The sequence below is a fragment of the Mesocricetus auratus genome, unplaced genomic scaffold (assembly GCF_017639785.1).
Source record: "Mesocricetus auratus isolate SY011 unplaced genomic scaffold, BCM_Maur_2.0 Super-Scaffold_100027, whole genome shotgun sequence".
Taxonomy (NCBI): domain Eukaryota; kingdom Metazoa; phylum Chordata; class Mammalia; order Rodentia; family Cricetidae; genus Mesocricetus; species Mesocricetus auratus.
In genome coordinates this window covers 8,956,475-8,975,058 of record NW_024429208.1, presented here as the reverse complement: position 1 = coordinate 8,975,058, position 18,584 = coordinate 8,956,475, and the positions used below count along the sequence as shown (strand labels likewise).

The following is an 18,584-nucleotide window of genomic DNA, read 5'->3' as shown; positions in this document are numbered from 1 at the left end:
ACGCCATCCCCATCACAAGTTCGAGGCAGCTTGGATGCCGTTTTAACGTGCCCCGCGGACACCCACGCGGCTCTGAGAGAGAATCCCCAGGACTGGTAGAGGCCCTCCCTACTGAGGGCGGGCAGGGTTGTCGCGGGCAGGGTGGCTACAGAGCAGGGGCAACCCGCAACCGCCGCTGCCAGCGGCCCTACTCAAGGAGCTTGGCTGCACTTGAGGCCACCAGCTCGGTCCACGCCGCCTTGCGGTCATTTTCAGAGCCCCTCGGGGTCCCAGGTCTCAGTGTCCCCAGCGGACCTATGTGGAGCAGAGCAGCTGAGCCTCACCACCGGCCAGAGAGTCCAGCAGCCCCTTCGCTGCGCAAGCGCTCCAGCTAGCAGAGACAGCCCAGCCTTGCAGTCTACTGAGCACGCGCGCTGGTCTGACGCTCCCGTTATACCTCCCTCGCGGCCGTTCCGACAGTGCGCAGGCGTACTAAGCCTCAGCAGCCCCGGGAGGCGGGCGTAGGGCGAGGGGGGGCGGAGCGAGCCGGAGCCTGCGGCTGCGCACTCGTAGGCCCCGTCCCTCGGGTTTGCTTACGGAGCCTCAGCTCTTGGCTGGGGAAACAACCGAGCTCTGCGTCGAAATTGAGCCTTCGGAGGTGCTGGCCGCGGACGCCACCGACGCACCATGGCGTCTGCTGCTCTCGGGCCGACGCCGCGCTGGGTGATGCTCCTCGGCGCCGCGCTGCTGCTGCTTCTGCCCGTGGCCTCCGCGCAGGAGCCTCCGGGAATGGGTAAGGCCCGGGAGCCCAAGGAACCTGGGGGTCCCGGAGGAGGGCGGCTGGGTCGGATCCAGGGCGGAGCCCAGCCCGCGGGCTTCGCCTCCTCTGCGCTCACGCCCTCTCTTGGAGCTGCGGGCGCGGCAGCCACTACCGGAGTTACGTCGTGCCCTAAGGCACGAAGGGCAGGCCCAGTCGGAACCAATGCCTTGGCACCTGCTTAGCAGCCGGCAGAGTCGGGGCTCCACTCGGCGAGCATCTGCATTCCTGTCCTGCCTGTATCAGATGCTGGGAGCCGCCACTCTGAGGAGCCCAGCGAGCTCTTGCAGAATGCCTGACTCTAGCCTAGTACTGTTTCTTTCCGGGGGGAAATCGGGGAGCTGGCAGATTGGGTCAAGGCCTGAAGCCGAGAGGGTTGGCTTGGTCAGCTTCCTGACCTTTGCAGCGAGGGCTGATGGGGCCCAGCTAGAGGGAGAATGTTTTTCTCAACCATGTTAGCTCAGTCTCTCAAGGTGTCTTTACACTCTAGCCTGGCACGGTGTGTTTTTTCTTTGTGACCTTTTGCGTGTTGTCGCGGCTCTGTTTAAGTTTCTTATCTGCTCCAGGAGTGCCTAGGATCTGTGACTGCTGCACTCTGGCTGTCTCAGGAATTGCGACTAAAGAGTTGACCCTCTCTGTCCAGGGGACTTGGGGTTAGAGTCCCCAGTGCGGACTTCACAGCGTGCAGAATGCTGGAGAGCCTGTGGAGGCACAGGACCCCTCCCAGTGGCTCAGGGGTGCTCTGATGAGGACTGCACCCACATCTTCCATGTCTTACGTGTGCTGGTTGTGAGATTTCTAGTTGACATTCTATAGGAAGATGACTGATGTTTACAACAATTTGTCTTCATAAGGGTAAATTTAAAGAGTACATCACAGTGGCCCCAAACTCCCCTTTATGTTATTGTGTGAGACAGGGTCTCACTGTATAGACCAGGCTGGCCTTGAACTCAGGTATTTGCTTATCTGTGCCTCCCAAGTGCTGAGATTAAAGGTGTGCACCACCATGCCTGGCCACACTCACCTTTTTAATATTCTTTGTGTGCTTCGCTGGTGGGTTGGCATCTGAACCTGTAATGGGTTAAAGATCCTGAGAATGAGAGTCATGAAGTTGAGGACACTTTAGTAGGGCTTTTGGACCCTCCCTAATGGTGTGTGGAGTCACTCTCTCAGAGCTTCATCTTGGGGAAAGTAGTTCCTAGAAGGACTGTGGTTGTCACCCTCCACAGGAATTCTCAGGCACAGTGCTGGCTGGTGGTGGTCACCAGGGGGTGAGTCCTTACTGAACAATGCAGTTTGCAGAGCAGTCTGCTCTCCTCCCTCTCTCCCTGAGTGAACTGTACTGGATGCTGCTGCAAGCATCCCCTTTGCAGTGCCCTGCCCCGCCTCTCCTTTTCTCCTCAAACAGCGAGGTGGCCAGGACTACTTTGTCTAAGCATAACTCTCCCGACATGACAGTAGAGATAGATGCTATTTGAGTTCTGTCACCAGAGTGGGCACTAAGCCCTTCCAAGTTTATGCCAGGGGGCACAGAAGACAGCAGCGTGAGCCCTTCTGCATCATAGGTTTATGATAAATAGTGTTTGTCTCCTGAGTTTTCAAAGTCACCCCCTTCCCGCATGTAGGTGTGTCCCTCTGTCCTGGATGCCTTCGTTGACTCACCTGAAACGTCAGGGACCCACTCAGAAATGAGTCATAGTTATTATCTTTCCATTTAGTTATTAAAGTGAGCGAGTCTGGAAGTTCTTTTAAAAATGAGTAGATAGCACCTGCATTGAGCTCTTAATTCATAATGCCTTAGAGTCAGGGTGTTCAAGATCAGCACTGAGGAACTGGGAGGACACAGTTTCTTATCTCCAGCGTGTGGTTGGCTGTGTCCCGTGGTGGGGTGAGATACCGTGTGTGGCCTCCTGAGATGTGAGCTGTGGGGCGGCAAGTTGTCCGTGTTTCCTTCCTTGCCACACGAGTCTGGGAGCTATGTGCCTGCCACTCATGCTTTCTGGTGTACAGGATCCACCCACAACTACAGTCGGCCTGTGGGGGAGGAGGGCTGGCCTCTGAGGGTTTAGATTTCCTAGTGGTGGAGAGGCCCAGGGTGGCCAGAACTCAGGATGTGTTTCTTGGAGCTCAGTTCTTTCGGTTCTCCAAAGTGCAGTTACCAAAACATCCCATAACAGAGATCCGGACATCGTCATTGCTGGGGCCACTGTGTCACCTGATAGGAAGCAAGGCCATCCTTTCTAGTGGCTGACTTTGAAAAAGACCTGGCGAGAGGGCATGTTTGACACACCCTCAGCTGTCACCGTAATGGATCTCAGCGTGGGTGTAGGCGAGCTGTACGGTGAGCTCACGGATGGCCCAGCTGTCCTCGGTGACTGCCTACTTACTTGCTGAACCACTCCCTCTCTGCTTGCTAGTATCTTACCATAAAATAGCTGGTAATTTAAACATTTTTACTGCAAATTTATAATCTTAACAGCTTGTTACTAATTTGACCAGATCATGGGACTAAGTGGTTGAGGTGGCTTGTACCCCTGAATTCTCCAAAAGCAATTTCCCCTAAGAAGGGGGATATTCTCCACTCAATGAGAACATAGTTGCCAAAGCTGGGGTGTTAAAATGGAACCCAAATGCTTGGTTTACTACACAGTCCACACACAGAATTACCAGTTTGTCTAGTGAGGTCCTTTTCTGTTTGACCTCTGAAATCTAGTCATTTTTAAGTAGTTTCAACTTTTACATTTCTGACCTCTTCAGTCTGCTCTAAGCTCTTCAGTCCATCTTGTCTTCAGTTTGTGGAAGACCGCAGTTTGGTGTTGCCCTATCTTTTTCTTTTTTCTTCTTTTCTTCAAGACATAGTCTCAACTAGGTAGCTCTGGCAGTCCTGGAACACGCTCTGTAGACCAGGCTGGCCTCGAACTCACAGAGATCCGCCTGCCTCTGCCTCCTGGCTGCTGGGATTAAAGGCGTGCTCCACTGTGCTCTACTTGGTCTTGCCCCTTCTGGTCTTTGTAGACAGAGCTGGGATCAAGCGTGTAGTAGCACCTGGCTGTCCCTCAGGTCCTGCCCCTAGGGGGAGGCAAGGAGCAGGGCCCAGGAGCCACCCTGCAGTGCCTGCTAATATTCCCACCGCTTAGTTTTTTGTTTTGGTTTGGTTTAGTTTTTGTTTTTTTGAGACTGGGTTTCTCCGTGTAGCTTTGGAGCCTGTCCTGACACTTGCTCTGTAGACCAGGCTGGTCGCAAATTCACAGAGATCCACCTCCCTCTGCCTCCTGAGTGCTGGGATTAAAGGCGTGCACCACCAATGCCCGGCTCCCACTGCTTAATTTTATCACCGTGTTTTGCTGGTCATTTTGTGCTGTTATCCATCTAGGTGCAGCCTTTCTTGAGTTACCTCCAGGTCAGTGGCAGACCACCAGAGCCCAAGTATTGTCTTGGTTTCCTTCTGTCTTTTTGAGGCAGGATCTCTGTGTAACTCAGGCTGACCTGGACCTCTGGAACCCCAGACCTCAACCTTCAAGTGCTGGGCTTGCAGGTATGTCCTGGCACTCCCTCAGTAGACCAGGCTGGCCTTGAACTCACAGAGATTCACCTGCCTCTGCCTTCCGGGTGCTGGGATTAAAGGCGTGTGCCACACCAAGCCCGTCTTTTCTTTTTTAAAGATTTATTTATTATGTACGTAGTGTTCTGTCTGCATGACAGAAGAGGGCACCAGATCTCATTACAGATGACTATAAGCCACCATGTGGTTGCTGGGAATTGAACTCAGGACCTCTGAAGAGCAGTCAGTGCTCTAAACAACTGAGCCATCTCTCCAGCCCCCCAATTTTTCTTTTGAGATAAGTTTTTTTCTCCTGTGAAACTAGAAGGCCTCAGTGTACCTCTGGATAAGTGTCCTTGTATAACCCAACTACAGTAGATGCAGACTACACCTAGCGAGTCATTGAATGACCAAGCATCTTCTCTCCAGGGTGGCCCCAGAAGCACTTGTTCTTACCCTCGGTGGGCAAGTTCCAGTTGTAGAACTGCTTGGGTTTAAAAGGTGATTTTTTTGGTATAGGTTTCTTTCAGTCTACGTGGTGTTGCTCATTTTCCTTTATTTTACTTTTCTTTGTGACTTGAAGTTGCTCCACTGTGTAGATACTCCAGTCTGTCTGTCCATCCTTCTAGAAGTGAACATCTGTGCTGGTTCCAGTTGGGTCTTTATGGATAGAGTCACGGTGAGCATGCCTGCACAGGGCATTCTGTGGGTGTGTCTTCTGATGTCTTGAATAAGATACCTCTAATGCGCTTGTTAGCATTGGAGTAGCCATTTCTGAAAATGGCTGAGCCAACTCCAATTATGCATCCTTGTTTTTGTGTGTCCTTGGTCATTTCTTCAAGTCTAGCCTATGCATGCATTTCCTTGCAGTTTTAATTTGCATTTGTCTGGTAACCAGTGACTTGAGTGCAGCGCTCTTCCCCCCCGAGACAGGGTTTCTCTGTGGCTTTGGAGGCTGTCCTGGAACTCGCTCTGTAGACCAGGCTGGTCTCGAACTCACAGAGATCCACCTGCCTGTGCCTCCCAAGTGCTGGGATTAAAGGTGCCACCACCACCCAGCGAGTGCAGTGCTCTTTTCAAAGTGGGCCTGTTTTAAGGGATGGTGGGGAGAAGTAGTGGGCCCAATTTGGCTAGCATGAGAAATACCTGATTTATATGTTGCTTCTGTAGTTTGATTTGCTGGAGTTCCAGGGCTGATAGCTAGACACACTTTGACCCTTTCCTGAAAACAGTGCTGTGGGTGCTGGCAGTATGTCCCAGGTGCTCTGCATGACTGACCTGAGCAGGCCCATACCACCTGGCTTCTTGTATGTGGAGAGCACAGTCCCATCTGGGGAAGCTTGCCCCAGGCTTCTAGAGATCTAGAGGTAAGTTTGCAGGCTTGGCTTTGCCTGTGGGCATGTCACCTTATGGCTGTGACCTCCTGCTCACAGAGCATGCTGATGGCAGTAGGTCTCAGCAGGTTAGTGGTTGCACAGTAGAGAACTGTAAAACTTGTGTTTGGAACCTTCCTTCCAGGAGGTTCCTTGCAGGTAGAGCTGTGCGCAGTGGCTCTTCTGATGACTTGCTTGCAGCAGGAATAAGTTGGGTGCCTTGAAGCCGGCCAGTGCCAGGACAGTCTTGATCATTCCTGGCGGAGGTTCACAGCATCAGTGTCTTCTCTGCCCTTCAGTGACGGATACCATTGTCTCTCCTGGCAGGTTGTTCTCTGTACACAAACAGATCCTGTGAAGAGTGCCTCAGGAATGTCTCGGTAAGTAGTGCCGTTCAGACCCATGCCCTCGAGTCCAGGGCGGCATGTGTGTTTGAAGCACCCTGTCATTTGGAAATTGTTGGGTGCTTTGCATGATAGTCGTTAAATGCTAGTCCAGCCTCTCTCATGCATCCGAAGCCTTCTCATGAAAGGCACAGGTGCCATCCAGCACAGCCAGTCTCCATGACTTGGGTAGGCAGCGTGGAGATGAAACCCTTCCTGGAGCTGCTCGGGACAGCTGGACAACAACATCCAGTGTGTTGGCATTAGATGACTAGAACTGCTTGCCTCTGACTAGGTCTTCTCTAGAGGGTCAGGCAACCTTCCAAAAAAAAGTCCTGTTGGGGGCTGAGGTTACAGCTTATATATACAATGACAAGTACTTGAGAGGCAAGTATGGGTTTGAATGCACATTCAGGAGTGCCAGCATTCTTCCTGCTTGCGTGTAGTGCTGTGAGGTCATCTCTGGCCTGTGAGAGAGCTCCAGGTCATGTGATCACTGGGAAGACTGGGCCAGCATGTTTGCCCTTTGTCCTGTTCTTTAATTCCTTGTGAGCCCTCGAGTCAGAAGGTAGCTGCTGTCCTGAAGCAGAGTTTCCTCATCTTCCACCCTAAGAAGTTTTGATGGGACAGACATTCATCTGCCCTTCTGAGAGAAGCGGGGAGATAGCTTCACAGCAGAGATCTCTAGATGTCAGCTTCCCCAGTGTGGTGGCCTGCTCTTTGGCCAGCCCCGAAGACTCCTCTGTGCTGCTCCTTGAGGCCGAAGAGTCTGCCTGGTCATGTTTAGTCCGGTGCTGTGCAGCTTGCCTTGGGAACCCGCAGGGAGGAAAGAACAGAAGTACACCCGCAGTTGATCAGAGAACAGTCTTCAGAGGCTTCTCCTGGGGACTCGGGAGGAAGGGCTTCATGGCATCCTAGGGCTGCGCAGTTCTGTGTCCCTCCCTGACAGTGGGTTAAGGACAACACAAGTCAGGGTGGTGTTTCCTCTTGGCTTCCTCCACAGGACAATAGGAACAGCTTAAAAAGCAGCAGTACCCAAATAACCAATATTATGAAAAAAAGCAGCAACAGTAGCTTTTAAAGTGATAGTAGTGCGGATCTGAGACTTGTCACTTGGTGAGGCTCCAGTGGGCAGTAGGACCAGCCGCTGCCCCTGCCTCAGTATCAACACTGGCAGTGTTTCCTTGACTCTTTTTAGGTTCTAGTTTTTCCTCTAGGAGGCTATTTCAGCCATAAAAAATAGGTTATTGTTGTACTAGCCTTATAGCTCATAGCCCTGGATTGTGCATTGAGGGCAGAGTCCAGAGAGGGACCTGTCCAGGTCACAGTGGGTTGGTCTAGTCGGGTAGAGCCTGAGGCCTGACCCTGCTCTGAGCCCAGACAGCAAGGCTTCAGTAAGGAAAGATGGAGAAGGCCAGCCCAGACCTAATGGCCTGCCTGGAGACAGGGTTCTGGAAAGAGATAGGTCCCTGTAGGCCTTCAGAGGACCAGTGGGTTGGAGACAGGCTGTGCCATTCCTCCATGCTGCTGAGTTGTTGATGGGCCTCTTACTTTAGTTAAAAAGACTACAACAACATGCATTGCGAGTGCTGAGTTCTCATTGGAGCTGGGAAGATTAGACCTATGACTTGAGCCCTTTTTAAAGTGGAAGAGTAACCAGAGATAATGCAGGACAGAACCACTGGGGTGGGAGACGTTCTTAGTAGCAGGATCAGCAGGGCTCTGCTGCTGTCAGCCACGCAGTGCCAGCAGCCACTGTGAAGACGTGGTGGACACTGTACAGTATCCCAGCACATGTTCTAATGTTCTTGTAATAGATGTTGCTCCAAACTGAGAGCCAAACCTGGCCTTCAGTCTTGTTGAAGAGCCAGTGACATGCGTAGTGCGTAGTCTGAAGATGTGTGATCAGAAAGATGTCCTCTTGGCTCTGGCAGGGTCAGTGCTCTTGAGAGAGGAATTCCTTTTCCCTGTGATGTGTGTAGTCTTCCCAGGGACACCTTCCTAGGTCAGCTGTGCTGTGTGCTGGTCGTCCTCAGCCCAGTCTAGCACTGTGTGGTGGGCATGCTGAGTCCTGCTCTGAGTTCTGACATGGGTTGGTGCATCAGCACTGTCTCCTCACTTCCCTTCCCGCCCCGACATTTGAGAGGCTTAGACAAGAGCCCCCGGAGGTTCTCTCCCACTCGTATCCTTGGTAGCATCGTCCTTCAAAACCGGACACTTAGTGCAGTGTACAGGTGGGGGACAGGGCCTCCTACAGTCGTGACTCCCCTGTGCCCCATCATCTGTTCAGCAAATACCTAAGGAGCACCTACCTCCCCGTTGGATGCTGAGGTTCCCTTGCCTGTGTCTCTGCGTGCCACGGTTATCTGGCTTCCTGCAGTGTGGACTGTGCAGTGTGAGGAGGCATTCTGTGGGAGGAAGTGGCAGTGTTGTTTGTCAGGGAATGGGGGCCTGGGTGGTTGGTGGAACGGCAGGCTTCCTTGAAGATCTGAGGGAAGAGGGCTCTAGAGAAAATAAGCAGGCTTCCAATGCCCCGAAAGCAGGGCAGCATGTCTCTGTAGGGTGGACATTGACCAAAGGGCAGAAGGACGAGTTAGGAGTATTTGGAGGATGCATTCCTAGATCCATCCACCCTAGAGAGATGGTGGCGTGGGTAGCATTGGGGACGGGGAAGTGGTCTTGCTTGTGGTCTGTTGAGGGGGTCTTCTGATGCTGGTCTCTTTCAGTGTCTGTGGTGCAACGAGAACAAGGCATGCTTGGACTACCCAGTGAGAAAAATCTTGCCCCCTGCTTCTCTTTGTAAATTGAGTTCTGCTCGCTGGGGTGTATGCTGGGGTAAGTTGTTTTCATTTACTTCTTGCAAAATCAATGGGTTTTGGTGATTCTGGGACTTGTGCTCAGTCAGCATAAGTTCCTAGGAAGTTACTAGGAACGCTGCTGTACTGTGACTCTCAAGGGAAGAAGCAGGGAGTCCTGTGATGGTCTGCTGTTGGGCAGGCAGCCAGGAACCTGGTGTGCTCCTGCAGAATCCTACAGCACTGCACAACCCACATCACGGGAGGTGGGGAAAGAGCCTGTGTAAAAGCCTGTTTTTATGTCCCTGTGTGTGTTGTGTGTCACCTGGGGACAGCTAGGAATCCCCAACCCACCTTTGGTGGTGTTAGGTTCGGGGCTGCACAGGCCTCCTCCAGCCTGGTGGAAGGAGCTGTGTGGTTGTCCTGGCACAGGAGAGCCTCTGAGATCTCAGCACTGCCCACCACGGTTCCCTCCAATAGTGCCCCTTCCTGGACTGGGAGTGTTGGCCTTGGAGCACAAATTGCCACTCAGGTATCTCCCATCAGTTTGTGGATTCTGTATTACCTTATGATCTGTGGATTCTCAGGGGAACAAGGAGGACAATTGTAGAGCTTCTGGAAATCCCTGTCCCTGCAGTCCCCGTCCCCGTAGTCCCCGTCCCCGCCCCCAGTCCTGAGATGGCTTTCCCAGAAGGAAGTTCTGCTTTTTCCCTCTCCACTAATACTGCCCAGCCTTAACTGCTTTCCCTTGCATATAGTAATGTCACCTCCTCTATTTGCTTCCCTCCAAGCATTGGCAACATCTGTCTGTTTCAGGTCCTTTTAGCATAGTGGGTGTTTTCTTGTTTCCTTTGACTCATTGGGTGCTGTCAGTCTGACTGATGACTGAAGGTGTTGAGCTGTGTCAGGTGGTGAGGGCCCTTGGTAATTGTCTTGTGCAGCCCAGTTCCCACCCAGGTTAAGGGATGGCTAAACAGCGCCCCCAGCGCAGGACGGATGAAGCTGCTATAGCTCGTGTCATCACCGCGTGCTGCCAGCAGAGTAGCTGGCGCCTGTGGGAGGCAGCCTTGTACTGGCAGAAGAGCAGGTCTTCGTGTGATTCCCAGTGAGCACACGTCTAGGGACTGACTCCTGCTTCATGGGAATACTAGCAGTTGGGTCTGGTCTTGTGATAAGGGGTTGCTGGACAGGGTTCATAACCCCCTAAGCAGAGTAGCACTTGAGGTTGGGCCTCTTAGCCTCCTGATGTCATCATAGGTTGGGTGGCTTGTCAGGGTTGTAGGCCTGCACTGTGCTTACAAGTAATTTTACAGTCATTGTTTTACTAGAATTTGCTACAATTTTTATTCATTTTAATCGAAATGACTTATAGTATTACATTTGTAGAAAAATGGTCTTTACATGTTGATCTTTTGCGTTGAGCAAGGTGTCCTTCATTCCCGTCAGGCCATATTTACACGAGTAGAAGTTGTTGAGATTCCTTGCAGGGTTAACAGAGGAGCCCACAGACGACTCTCTGTTTTCATCTGTACCTGACTTGAGATGCTGTGGGAGTAGATTGGATTTAGTTAGATCCAGCTGTCTTAGCGTTCTCATTTCTAGGTTGACTTTGACAGAATGCTGTAGTCAGAAACCGTACCACCTGCTGATGGCGATGACGGTCTCCTTTTTAGCCAAACAAGTTGCTCCTTTTTGTGCCTCTGCACTTTAAAGCTAGGCCCGTGTAGGCAGAGCACAGGGTTTGGAGCTCAAAGGCACCTGGGCAGCTGGCTGCCCCTTTCTGATTTTAACATGCTCAGAAGCTGAAAAGGAGTCTGTAGATGAACACAGTCCCCTGCGCTGAGCCTGACTGAGGGAACCCAGGAGCTGTCCTCAGCCTCCTCCTGTTGCCCAGCTGCACAGGTACCACACTGGCCCAGCAGAACCTGCAGCTGACAGCTGTATGCTTGCAGCTTCCCTTAACACATCTGGGCTGTCAGAATCTGTGGCTAGGGACTATTTTTGTTTGTGAAGCACCTTGGTGCAGAGTTGACTGGGTGTCTGGGACATGCTGGCAAAAGCAGTGCAGGGTTCCTGAACTGACTCTGGTTTGAGTGGAACAGGAGAAAAGCCTTTACTGGTTTTATTTTATTTTTCAGTTTTTTGAGACAAGGTTTTTGTGTGTAGTCCTGGAACTCCCCCTGTAGACAAGGTTGACCTTGATTTGCCTGCCTCTGCCTTGAGTGCTGGAATTAAAGGCATGTACTAGCAAACCTAGCCTGACTTCTTTGACTGGATTCTATTTAAAGGTCTTTAAGAGAAATTCAGAGGAACCTTAAAATTTATTTTCAGTTTGTATCTGTTCCTGAAGGTAGGCTGTACTAGCACATCATGTCACTGAGTGACACTGGCCAGCCATTTTCAAATACCAGGGTTTCTGTAATGCACATGGGTGGTCAGGGCGCTTCCCCTTCTATAGGTGGCGCTAAGGGGAAAAGGGCTGTGGGCTGTCTTGTCTTGATTAGCTTGTTGTGGTTTATCTGGAAATTGTAAGTTGTAGGCATTGACTGAAAGGAGCCCTGTGCACAGGCCCTATGTGTGTCCTTTGATAACAAGTGGTACCTTGGGGTGGTGGAGGCAGGTCACATGTGCAAGGTTTTAACTTTGTGCCTGGGCTTCCAGTGAACTTCGAGGCCCTGATCATCACCATGTCTGTGCTGGGGGGCTCTGTGCTCCTGGGTATCACCGTGTGTTGCTGCTGCTGCTGCCGCCGGCGGAACAGGAGCCGGAAGCCAGACAGGAGCGATGAGCGGGCCATGAGAGAGCAGGAGGAGAGGAGAGTGCGGCAGGAGGAGAGGTGAGGCTGGGCCCATTGCTCAGGAGCTTGCCTCGGAATGTGCAGCACGGAGGCCATGGGAACAAGGGTTATAAGTCACACGCTTTCTCCATTTCTAAAGATGTAGCACGTGTTTGTTGTCCAACATTTTCTGGGATGTAGTTAAAAGAGAAGCTGACAGGAGTCTCGTAGGGGTCACTGGCTGTGTCTCAGCCCTCAGGCTGCCTGGCCTACCTCTTCGACTGGTAGAGAAGGCTGGCAGAGCCCTGTGTGCTACAGTGCTCCTGCACTGGCCATGGCCTAGCCTTGAGTACTGCCGTTCTAGCCCCAGCCCCAGCCCCTAATGGTGAAGTAACCTTACTGCCGTTAGAGACTCTGGCCTGTGCCCACTAGTTCCCGGAACACTGAATTCTCTTAATGGGCGCTGGGGGCCTCGTGCAGCCCTTGGAAGCATGCTCTCGGCTCTGAATTGGGTATCACTAAGCAAATGTTAACAGTTGCCTTTTCCTGGTCACCTTATGCAAGGCTTACACCCATCTGTGTTTTCTTTATGACAACTTTAAAAGATCACAGTGTTAGACATTTGAACTCATTTTTTGGCTTCTTCTTTTTGGGGGAGGGTCTCATCCCACAGCCCAGCCTGGCCTTGAACTCTCTCGGGAGGCAGAGGCAGGCGGATCTCTGTGAGTTCAAGACCAGCCTGGTCTACTGAGCGAGTTCTAGGACAGCCTCCAAAGCCACACAGGGAAACCCTGTCTCAAAAAGGGAGAGGAAGTGCTGCAGAAGCCCCTAGCCTCTGCTCGGGGAAGCAAAAGGCCTGGGAGGTTGAGGTTACTTTGCTTGTCTGTCGTAATTTGATGTAACTTGGTTTTCTGTATTTTTTAGGAGAGCGGAGATGAAGTCAAGACACGATGAAATCAGAAAAAAATACGGTAAGATTGAGAAGTGTCTCCCTTAACTGGTTAGGATCTGGGCAGCTGCTGCTTTTCCAGAGAACTCTCCTCCAGTGAAGACAGCGGCTGTGCAGTTCCCAGGGTGCCACCAAAGGCAAAGTGTACCGAATGCCTCAAAGGTGGGAGGCACAGAGGGTTTTCATCTCAGCCACACTTTTCTTTGGCACTCATGAAGAGTGAAAGCTTCAGGAGGGGAGTCCATAACTGTCCATTTGCCTTAAAGTAGGATCTGCCTGTGTAACTGGCCTTGGTTCTGTGAGTTTCTGGGCCGTCTCTGCAACTCTTCTCTGTGTGTGTCTCTTCCTTCTGTCTTCTGAGGGGGTCAGACCACCCTCCTTTATCAGAGAACTGGCTGGGACTGAGGCATGCCATCCCTCCCTCGCTGTTTTCTGGCTGTGTCATCTTGTTTGGAATGACTGGGCAGGAACTGTGAAGGAGCCAGACTGATCATAGGTGCCAAGTGTAAGCCTGTTTGGTTCATTTGGAGTGAGTCAGAAACCCAGCGTGGTGGGTAGTCCCTGTCTCCAGTGTCGCACACCACTCTGTCTTTGGTCCTTGGTTGGTTGCCGCCTCCAGCTGGTTCTGAGCTGGTTTTAAAGCTCAGAAATGCTCTAGAGCTCTCTGCTTGGACTTTATGGCCACAGAGGTTGGGTGTTGCAGAAGCTTACCCTTCATCCACTTAGACATGGGGCCACAGGGCTGCGTGAAAGCTCCAACTGTGAACCCACTTTTTGGCCTTGAACCACTATCTTTCTTGGGGGGGGGGGCAAGGAAGGGGTTCAAGACAGGGTTTCTCTGTGTAACTCTGGCTGTCCTGGAGCTCACTCTAGACCAGACTGCCCTTGAACTCACAGAGATCTGCCTCTGCCTGCTGAGTGCTACTGCTCATCATGAGTCACTATTTTTTTTTGGGGGGGGGGGGTTCGAGACAGTTTCTCTGTATTGTTTTGGAGGCTGTCTTGGAACTCGCTCTGTAGACCAGACTGGCCTTGAACTCACAGAGATCCACCTGCCTCTGCCTCCTGAGTGCTAGGATTAAAGGCGTGAGCCATCAAGTGACCCAGTATGAGTCACTATCTTAACAGGAGAAATCTGATGAAGAAAATTTAAAGTCTTTCCCAAAACTATGCATTGAAATGATTTCATTTATTTTGCACATATGTATGTGCATGCATGCACAAACATGCTATCATGCACATGTAGCAGTCAGGGGATGACTTCTGGGAGCCAGTTCTCCCCTCCTGCCCTATGGGTCCTGTGGTCTTCAAGCTTGGTGGCAAGAATTTTACCTATTGAACCCCATCTCACCAACTCCTAAGAAATGCAGTTTTTGGTCATTTTTTTAATATAATGAGATAGCATTTTTGTGATGCTTCAGGCTCTTGCCCACTGGGAACATTATTATAACGCTGTGTGTTAGCGTTTCAGTGCTGAGACAATGCCTGAGTTAAACATCTTAGCGAGGAGGGCTTTGATTTGGCTCAGGGTGTCACAAGTTTCTGTCCAGGGTTCACTTCTGTGAGCCTGTGGTGAGGCAGAGCGTAGTGGAGGAAATCTGCTCACCTTCTGACAGCCATGAAGGAGTGTGGGGGGGGACAGCAGCCATAACAAGGAGGACCCTTTCAGGACCTGTGTCCTCCAGCCAGGTCCTGTCTCCTGATGTTGCCATCAGTTTAGAGTCCATGAATGGAGGCTGGGCAGAACAGCAGAAAGAAACAAGTTGATCTCTTCAGAGTTGGAGGGCTGGAGAGATGGCTCAGAGGTTAAGAGAAACCACATGTCGGCTCACAACCATCTATAATGAGATCTGGTGCCCTCTTCTGGCATCCAAGGCTGAATACTCAATACATAATAAATAAATAAATCTTAAAATTTTCTTAAAAAAAAAGTTGGAGGCCAGCCTGTTCTACATAGTAAGTTCCAGACCAAGCCGGGCGTTGGTGGCGCACGCCTTTAATCCCAGCACTCAGGAGGCAGAGGCAGGTGGATCTCTGTGAGTTCGAGGCCATCCTGGTCTACAAAGCAAGTTCCAGGAGAGCCTCCAAAACAATACAGAGAAACCCTATCTCGAAAAACCAAAAAAAAAAAAAAAAAAAAAAAAGTTCCAGACCAGCCAAGGCAGTGTAGTGAGACCCTGTCTCAGAACGACAAACAGAAAAGAATTCATGAATGGATGAGATGGATGAGACCCTTGATTAACTTGGCAGTCATTGTGACTCTATCACAGAGCTCACAGTGAACATTTGCTTCATTGACTAAAAGATGACTTCATGTCCAAGTCATGACACCAGTTAGTCTCTGTTATTTGGGGGGATGCTATAGCAAAGTCCAGTGGCCCCAGCACAGCATAGCTTCTCCGGGTTTGAGTTGTTCAGGTATTAAATATGCAAGTCTTTGGTCCCCTTCCAGGGGCTGTGGCGATCCTGTTACTGCTGGCATCAGGATCTGTCCCCTGTGCGCTGGCGACTGAGGAGGCACTGAACCCATGGAGCCTTCCTCCTCAGAGCTCCTGCTGAGGCTCTGCATGCTGTGGCCTCCGCTTGGGTTTGGGCTTCTCTGATGTCAGAGCTGCTGCACTTGACCTTGGCTAGCCCTTGTCTCCTGTATCGATTTCTATCCTGCTGTTTTACATTGTTTCATCTTTATGCGTTCCCGGGTTCTGGGTGAATGTGGAACACAGATATTAATATCCACCCTAACAAAGTCCTAGTAGGTAGGCTACTACACTGTCCCCAGACAGTCTTGTCATACAAGTGGGGAAAAAAAAGCCTGGCTATGGTGGCGCACGCCTTTAATCCCAGCACTTAGGAGGCAGAGGCAGGAGGATCTCTGTGAGTTCGAGACCAGCCTGGTCTACAAGAGCTAGTTTCAGGACAGCCTCCAAAGCCACAGAGAAACCCTGTCTCGAAAAAACAAAAAAACAAAAACAAAAAAAAAAAACCAAGTATGATGTGGAGTTGGGACAGTGAGGGGAGTATGAGACAAAGAAGAGAGATTGTTGGGTAGTAGAAGAAAGACGAAAGTAAATGAGGGGGTACAAACAAGGAGAAGAGGGGTGGGTACCACAGATTGATGATTAAGTCCATGTTTTGTCTCAGGCCTACTGTAATACTTGATTGTCAACTTGATGTTGTGGTCTTTTTACATAAAGTCTTGGTTTTGCAACACAGGCTGTGGAAAGAAACACATGCAGGAACTTCTCGGACTTCCTGTGATCTCAGCTGTGGCTTGTTTCTCAGGAACTGCTGGGATTTCTGTTCCTGGTGGATTTTACTTCCGTTGTAAAGTCACCTGTGGCTCAGCTTCAGCGAAGGTGGAGGACAGTGTGGGAGCCTGCTTAGCACTGTGGTTAAATCTCGATGTGGAACTTAGCTGAGGCTCACCTGTTTTGTTGCAGGAACAGAGTGGGCTGTTTTGTTTCTTTTTGTCTTTTTCTTTGTTTGGTTTGGAGTTTTTGAGCCATGGTCTCACTATGTAACTCTGGTTGGCCTGGAACTGCACTGGTAGACCTGACTGACCTCTGAACTCACAGCGGTCCTCCTGCCTTAGCTTTCCCTGTGCTAGGATTACAGGGATAAGCCAGAACACCCAAGGCCATACATTGCCTTTGTGAGTTTTGTTTCCAGTTGAGTAGGTGAAGTTGTAAGTCGTTATTTTTTTTCCCTCCCTCAGGTCTGTTTAAAGAACAAAACCCATACGAGAAGTTCTAAAGCAGCTGGCACACACTGCGGCAGATCTTGCAGTTCCAAAGTTTCCTGGGAGTGCCCTCCTCAGCATAGCCTGCGGAGACCTTACCACTACAGCCACCCGTGACCCGAGTCATCCCTCCAGCCTCAGCATGGGCACCAGAGTGGCCTTGAGAAGACAATCCTGCTCTTGTTCCCTCTTTCTCTGTATGTAATCACCTGAGACGTTAATCTTGTTGACATTCTTTTATGGGGGAGGAAATGTACTCGTCCCCACACTCTACAAAGCTGGCTGCTAAGTGGCCTTGCTGGGAGATTCACATTGTAACAAATGAAGTCATATTTACTTTGTTATGGCAAGAACTGACCCATCATCCTTGCTTTCCTAAGGCTGTGTTGTGACTGCAAGCCCATTTCTGTGACATGTCATTGCTTTAGTTTTGGTGGCTTTTTGGAAGGCATCGTCCCCACAAACAGTCTGGTACCTAGCTATATCCAGTAACACAGTAGCATATAAAGTCACTCAAAGTCTTTAGTCCCTCAGGAAACAGTCTCACCAAAACATTTCATGAAAAGTCCAGGCCTCTTCATGGATGGCGTTTTTTCAGTTTCTCTAATAGACCGAGAATCTTCTCCCCATGGGAAATCTGAGTTAGTTATGAATTCAGTTTGAGTGCCGAGTCGTCTGCCTCAGACTTCTCCAGCTGTGGTGATGCATGGCGTCACATGTCCTCAAAAGGGCTTTTTTTATGCAGATCTTAGACATCTCCCCTCTCCCTGTCAGGCTGCCCTGTTGGTCCTGTGTGTATCATGGAGGATGAGCACTTGTCCCCTGGCCAGCGCATTGTAGAAGCTGAGTGTGTAGGAAGCGAGGAGGACCCCACCCCATAATACCAACCAGAAACCCTGCCTGAGCAGACAGGCATGCCCACCTCACTTCCCACCCCGCTTCCAGCCACATCTCTGCTACTGTACCTGACACATCATCATGGGCCCTTGGTCAAGGGACACTGAGGTCCCCATGATTCTGTCCACAGTGTACATTTCTCTGAAGTCCGGAATGTCACTAGTAAGCGGATGACAAGCTTGATGGCAGGGTAAGGAGCAAAGCTATCCTCCTGGGAAAGCAGCCAGCAGCAGTTGAGGTGGCCTTATGGCAGGCTCCCTCATTCTGGACACCTCACCTAGCTAACCTTTTCAACTCTGTCGGTCTCTCCAGGAGTTCACAAACTAAGGGAATGGCCTCCACCACTCTGGAGTCTTACTGTTTTTCTGCCTTGTTAGGCATTTGATATAATTTAAAGCACCGTCAAACTTGTGGTATTATAGCAGCCAATGAGATTTGCCCTTCTACTGTCGGTTGATAAAGGAAGCCCTCCTCACACGCCTTGATGAACTTTGTATTAATATGTAGCATGTATACATCACACCTGTTAGGTTGCTGAGCTGATGTTAGAGCGGCCAACTGCTAAAAGCAGAGTGTCTAAATCTCCAGTGTAGAAACGCAGCAGGTGCTCGCCAGGCTGGCCGGTGCCATCTGAGCAGCACGAAGAGCAGCCGCAGACCTGCGCCCAAGACCATGACACCCAGTGCCTTACTTTTTAACTACTTTCCAATAAAATGGTTGAAGATGACTTTGATTTCTTTCTCTGTGCTGCCTCAAGGGTGGGCTGGGGCTGTGAGCTTTCCAGATAAGTTGAGCTCCTCGGGTTGCCCTGTGTGATGGGTACCATGTCCTGGAGTGGTTAATACTCCCTGCCTTCAGTGTAGAAAGGTCCCCTTTAGTCACCTGCCCTGTTTGTACGAAAAAAGGTTCAGCCAAAGAAACACCCTGAGCAGAGCCAAAGAAACACACTTTGGCCCTGCAACCAGAACCAAAGAAATGCACCCAGACCCTGAAACCAGTGCCAAAGAAACACACTTTGTCCCTGGAATCACAGCTAGTGAAAAAAAATACACCCAGGCCCTAAAACCAGAGCCAAAAGGCTAAAAAGGACCACTGCAAGAAACACACTTTGGCCCTGAAACCAGAGCCAAATCTGACCCTAACCCTGTGCAGAAAACTAACCAATCCCTGAGCAGAAGATCTAGCCATCCTAAGCTCAGGGATTGAAATCTGACCAATCTCCACCCTGGAAAAACTTTCCCCGCCCCCAAGAAGCCCTATACAAACCCTCCCCCAGCATGTAACATGTAGCACCTGGACAACCACCCCCACCCCCTACCCCCAGCATGTAGCACC

At 50.8% G+C, this 18,584-nt stretch overlaps 1 protein-coding gene across 1 annotated transcript; it reads left to right on the top strand.

The window, feature by feature from the left end:
- The first annotated feature begins 20 nt into the window (after nt 1-20).
- Nucleotides 21-17,976, top strand: LOC101832018 (PTTG1 interacting protein). Its single transcript, XM_040732589.1, has 6 exons — nt 21-772; nt 6,038-6,090; nt 8,820-8,928; nt 11,550-11,724; nt 12,589-12,635; nt 16,329-17,976. The coding sequence occupies exons 1-6, from the start codon at nt 667-669 to the stop codon at nt 16,364-16,366; spliced, it is 528 nt and encodes a 175-aa protein (XP_040588523.1). The 5' UTR covers nt 21-666; the 3' UTR covers nt 16,367-17,976.
- The last annotated feature ends 608 nt before the right edge of the window (nt 17,977-18,584 follow it).

Excerpts from the sequence above, each read along its gene's own strand:
- LOC101832018 (XM_040732589.1), top strand. The coding sequence starts at position 667 with ATGGCGTCTGCTGCTCTCGGGCCGACGCCGCGCTGGGTGATGCTCCTC. Across the intron at positions 773-6,037 it reads GCAGGAGCCTCCGGGAATGG|GTTGTTCTCTGTACACAAAC; the intron begins GTAAGGCCCGGG and ends CTCTCCTGGCAG. Across the intron at positions 6,091-8,819 it reads AGTGCCTCAGGAATGTCTCG|TGTCTGTGGTGCAACGAGAA; the intron begins GTAAGTAGTGCC and ends GGTCTCTTTCAG.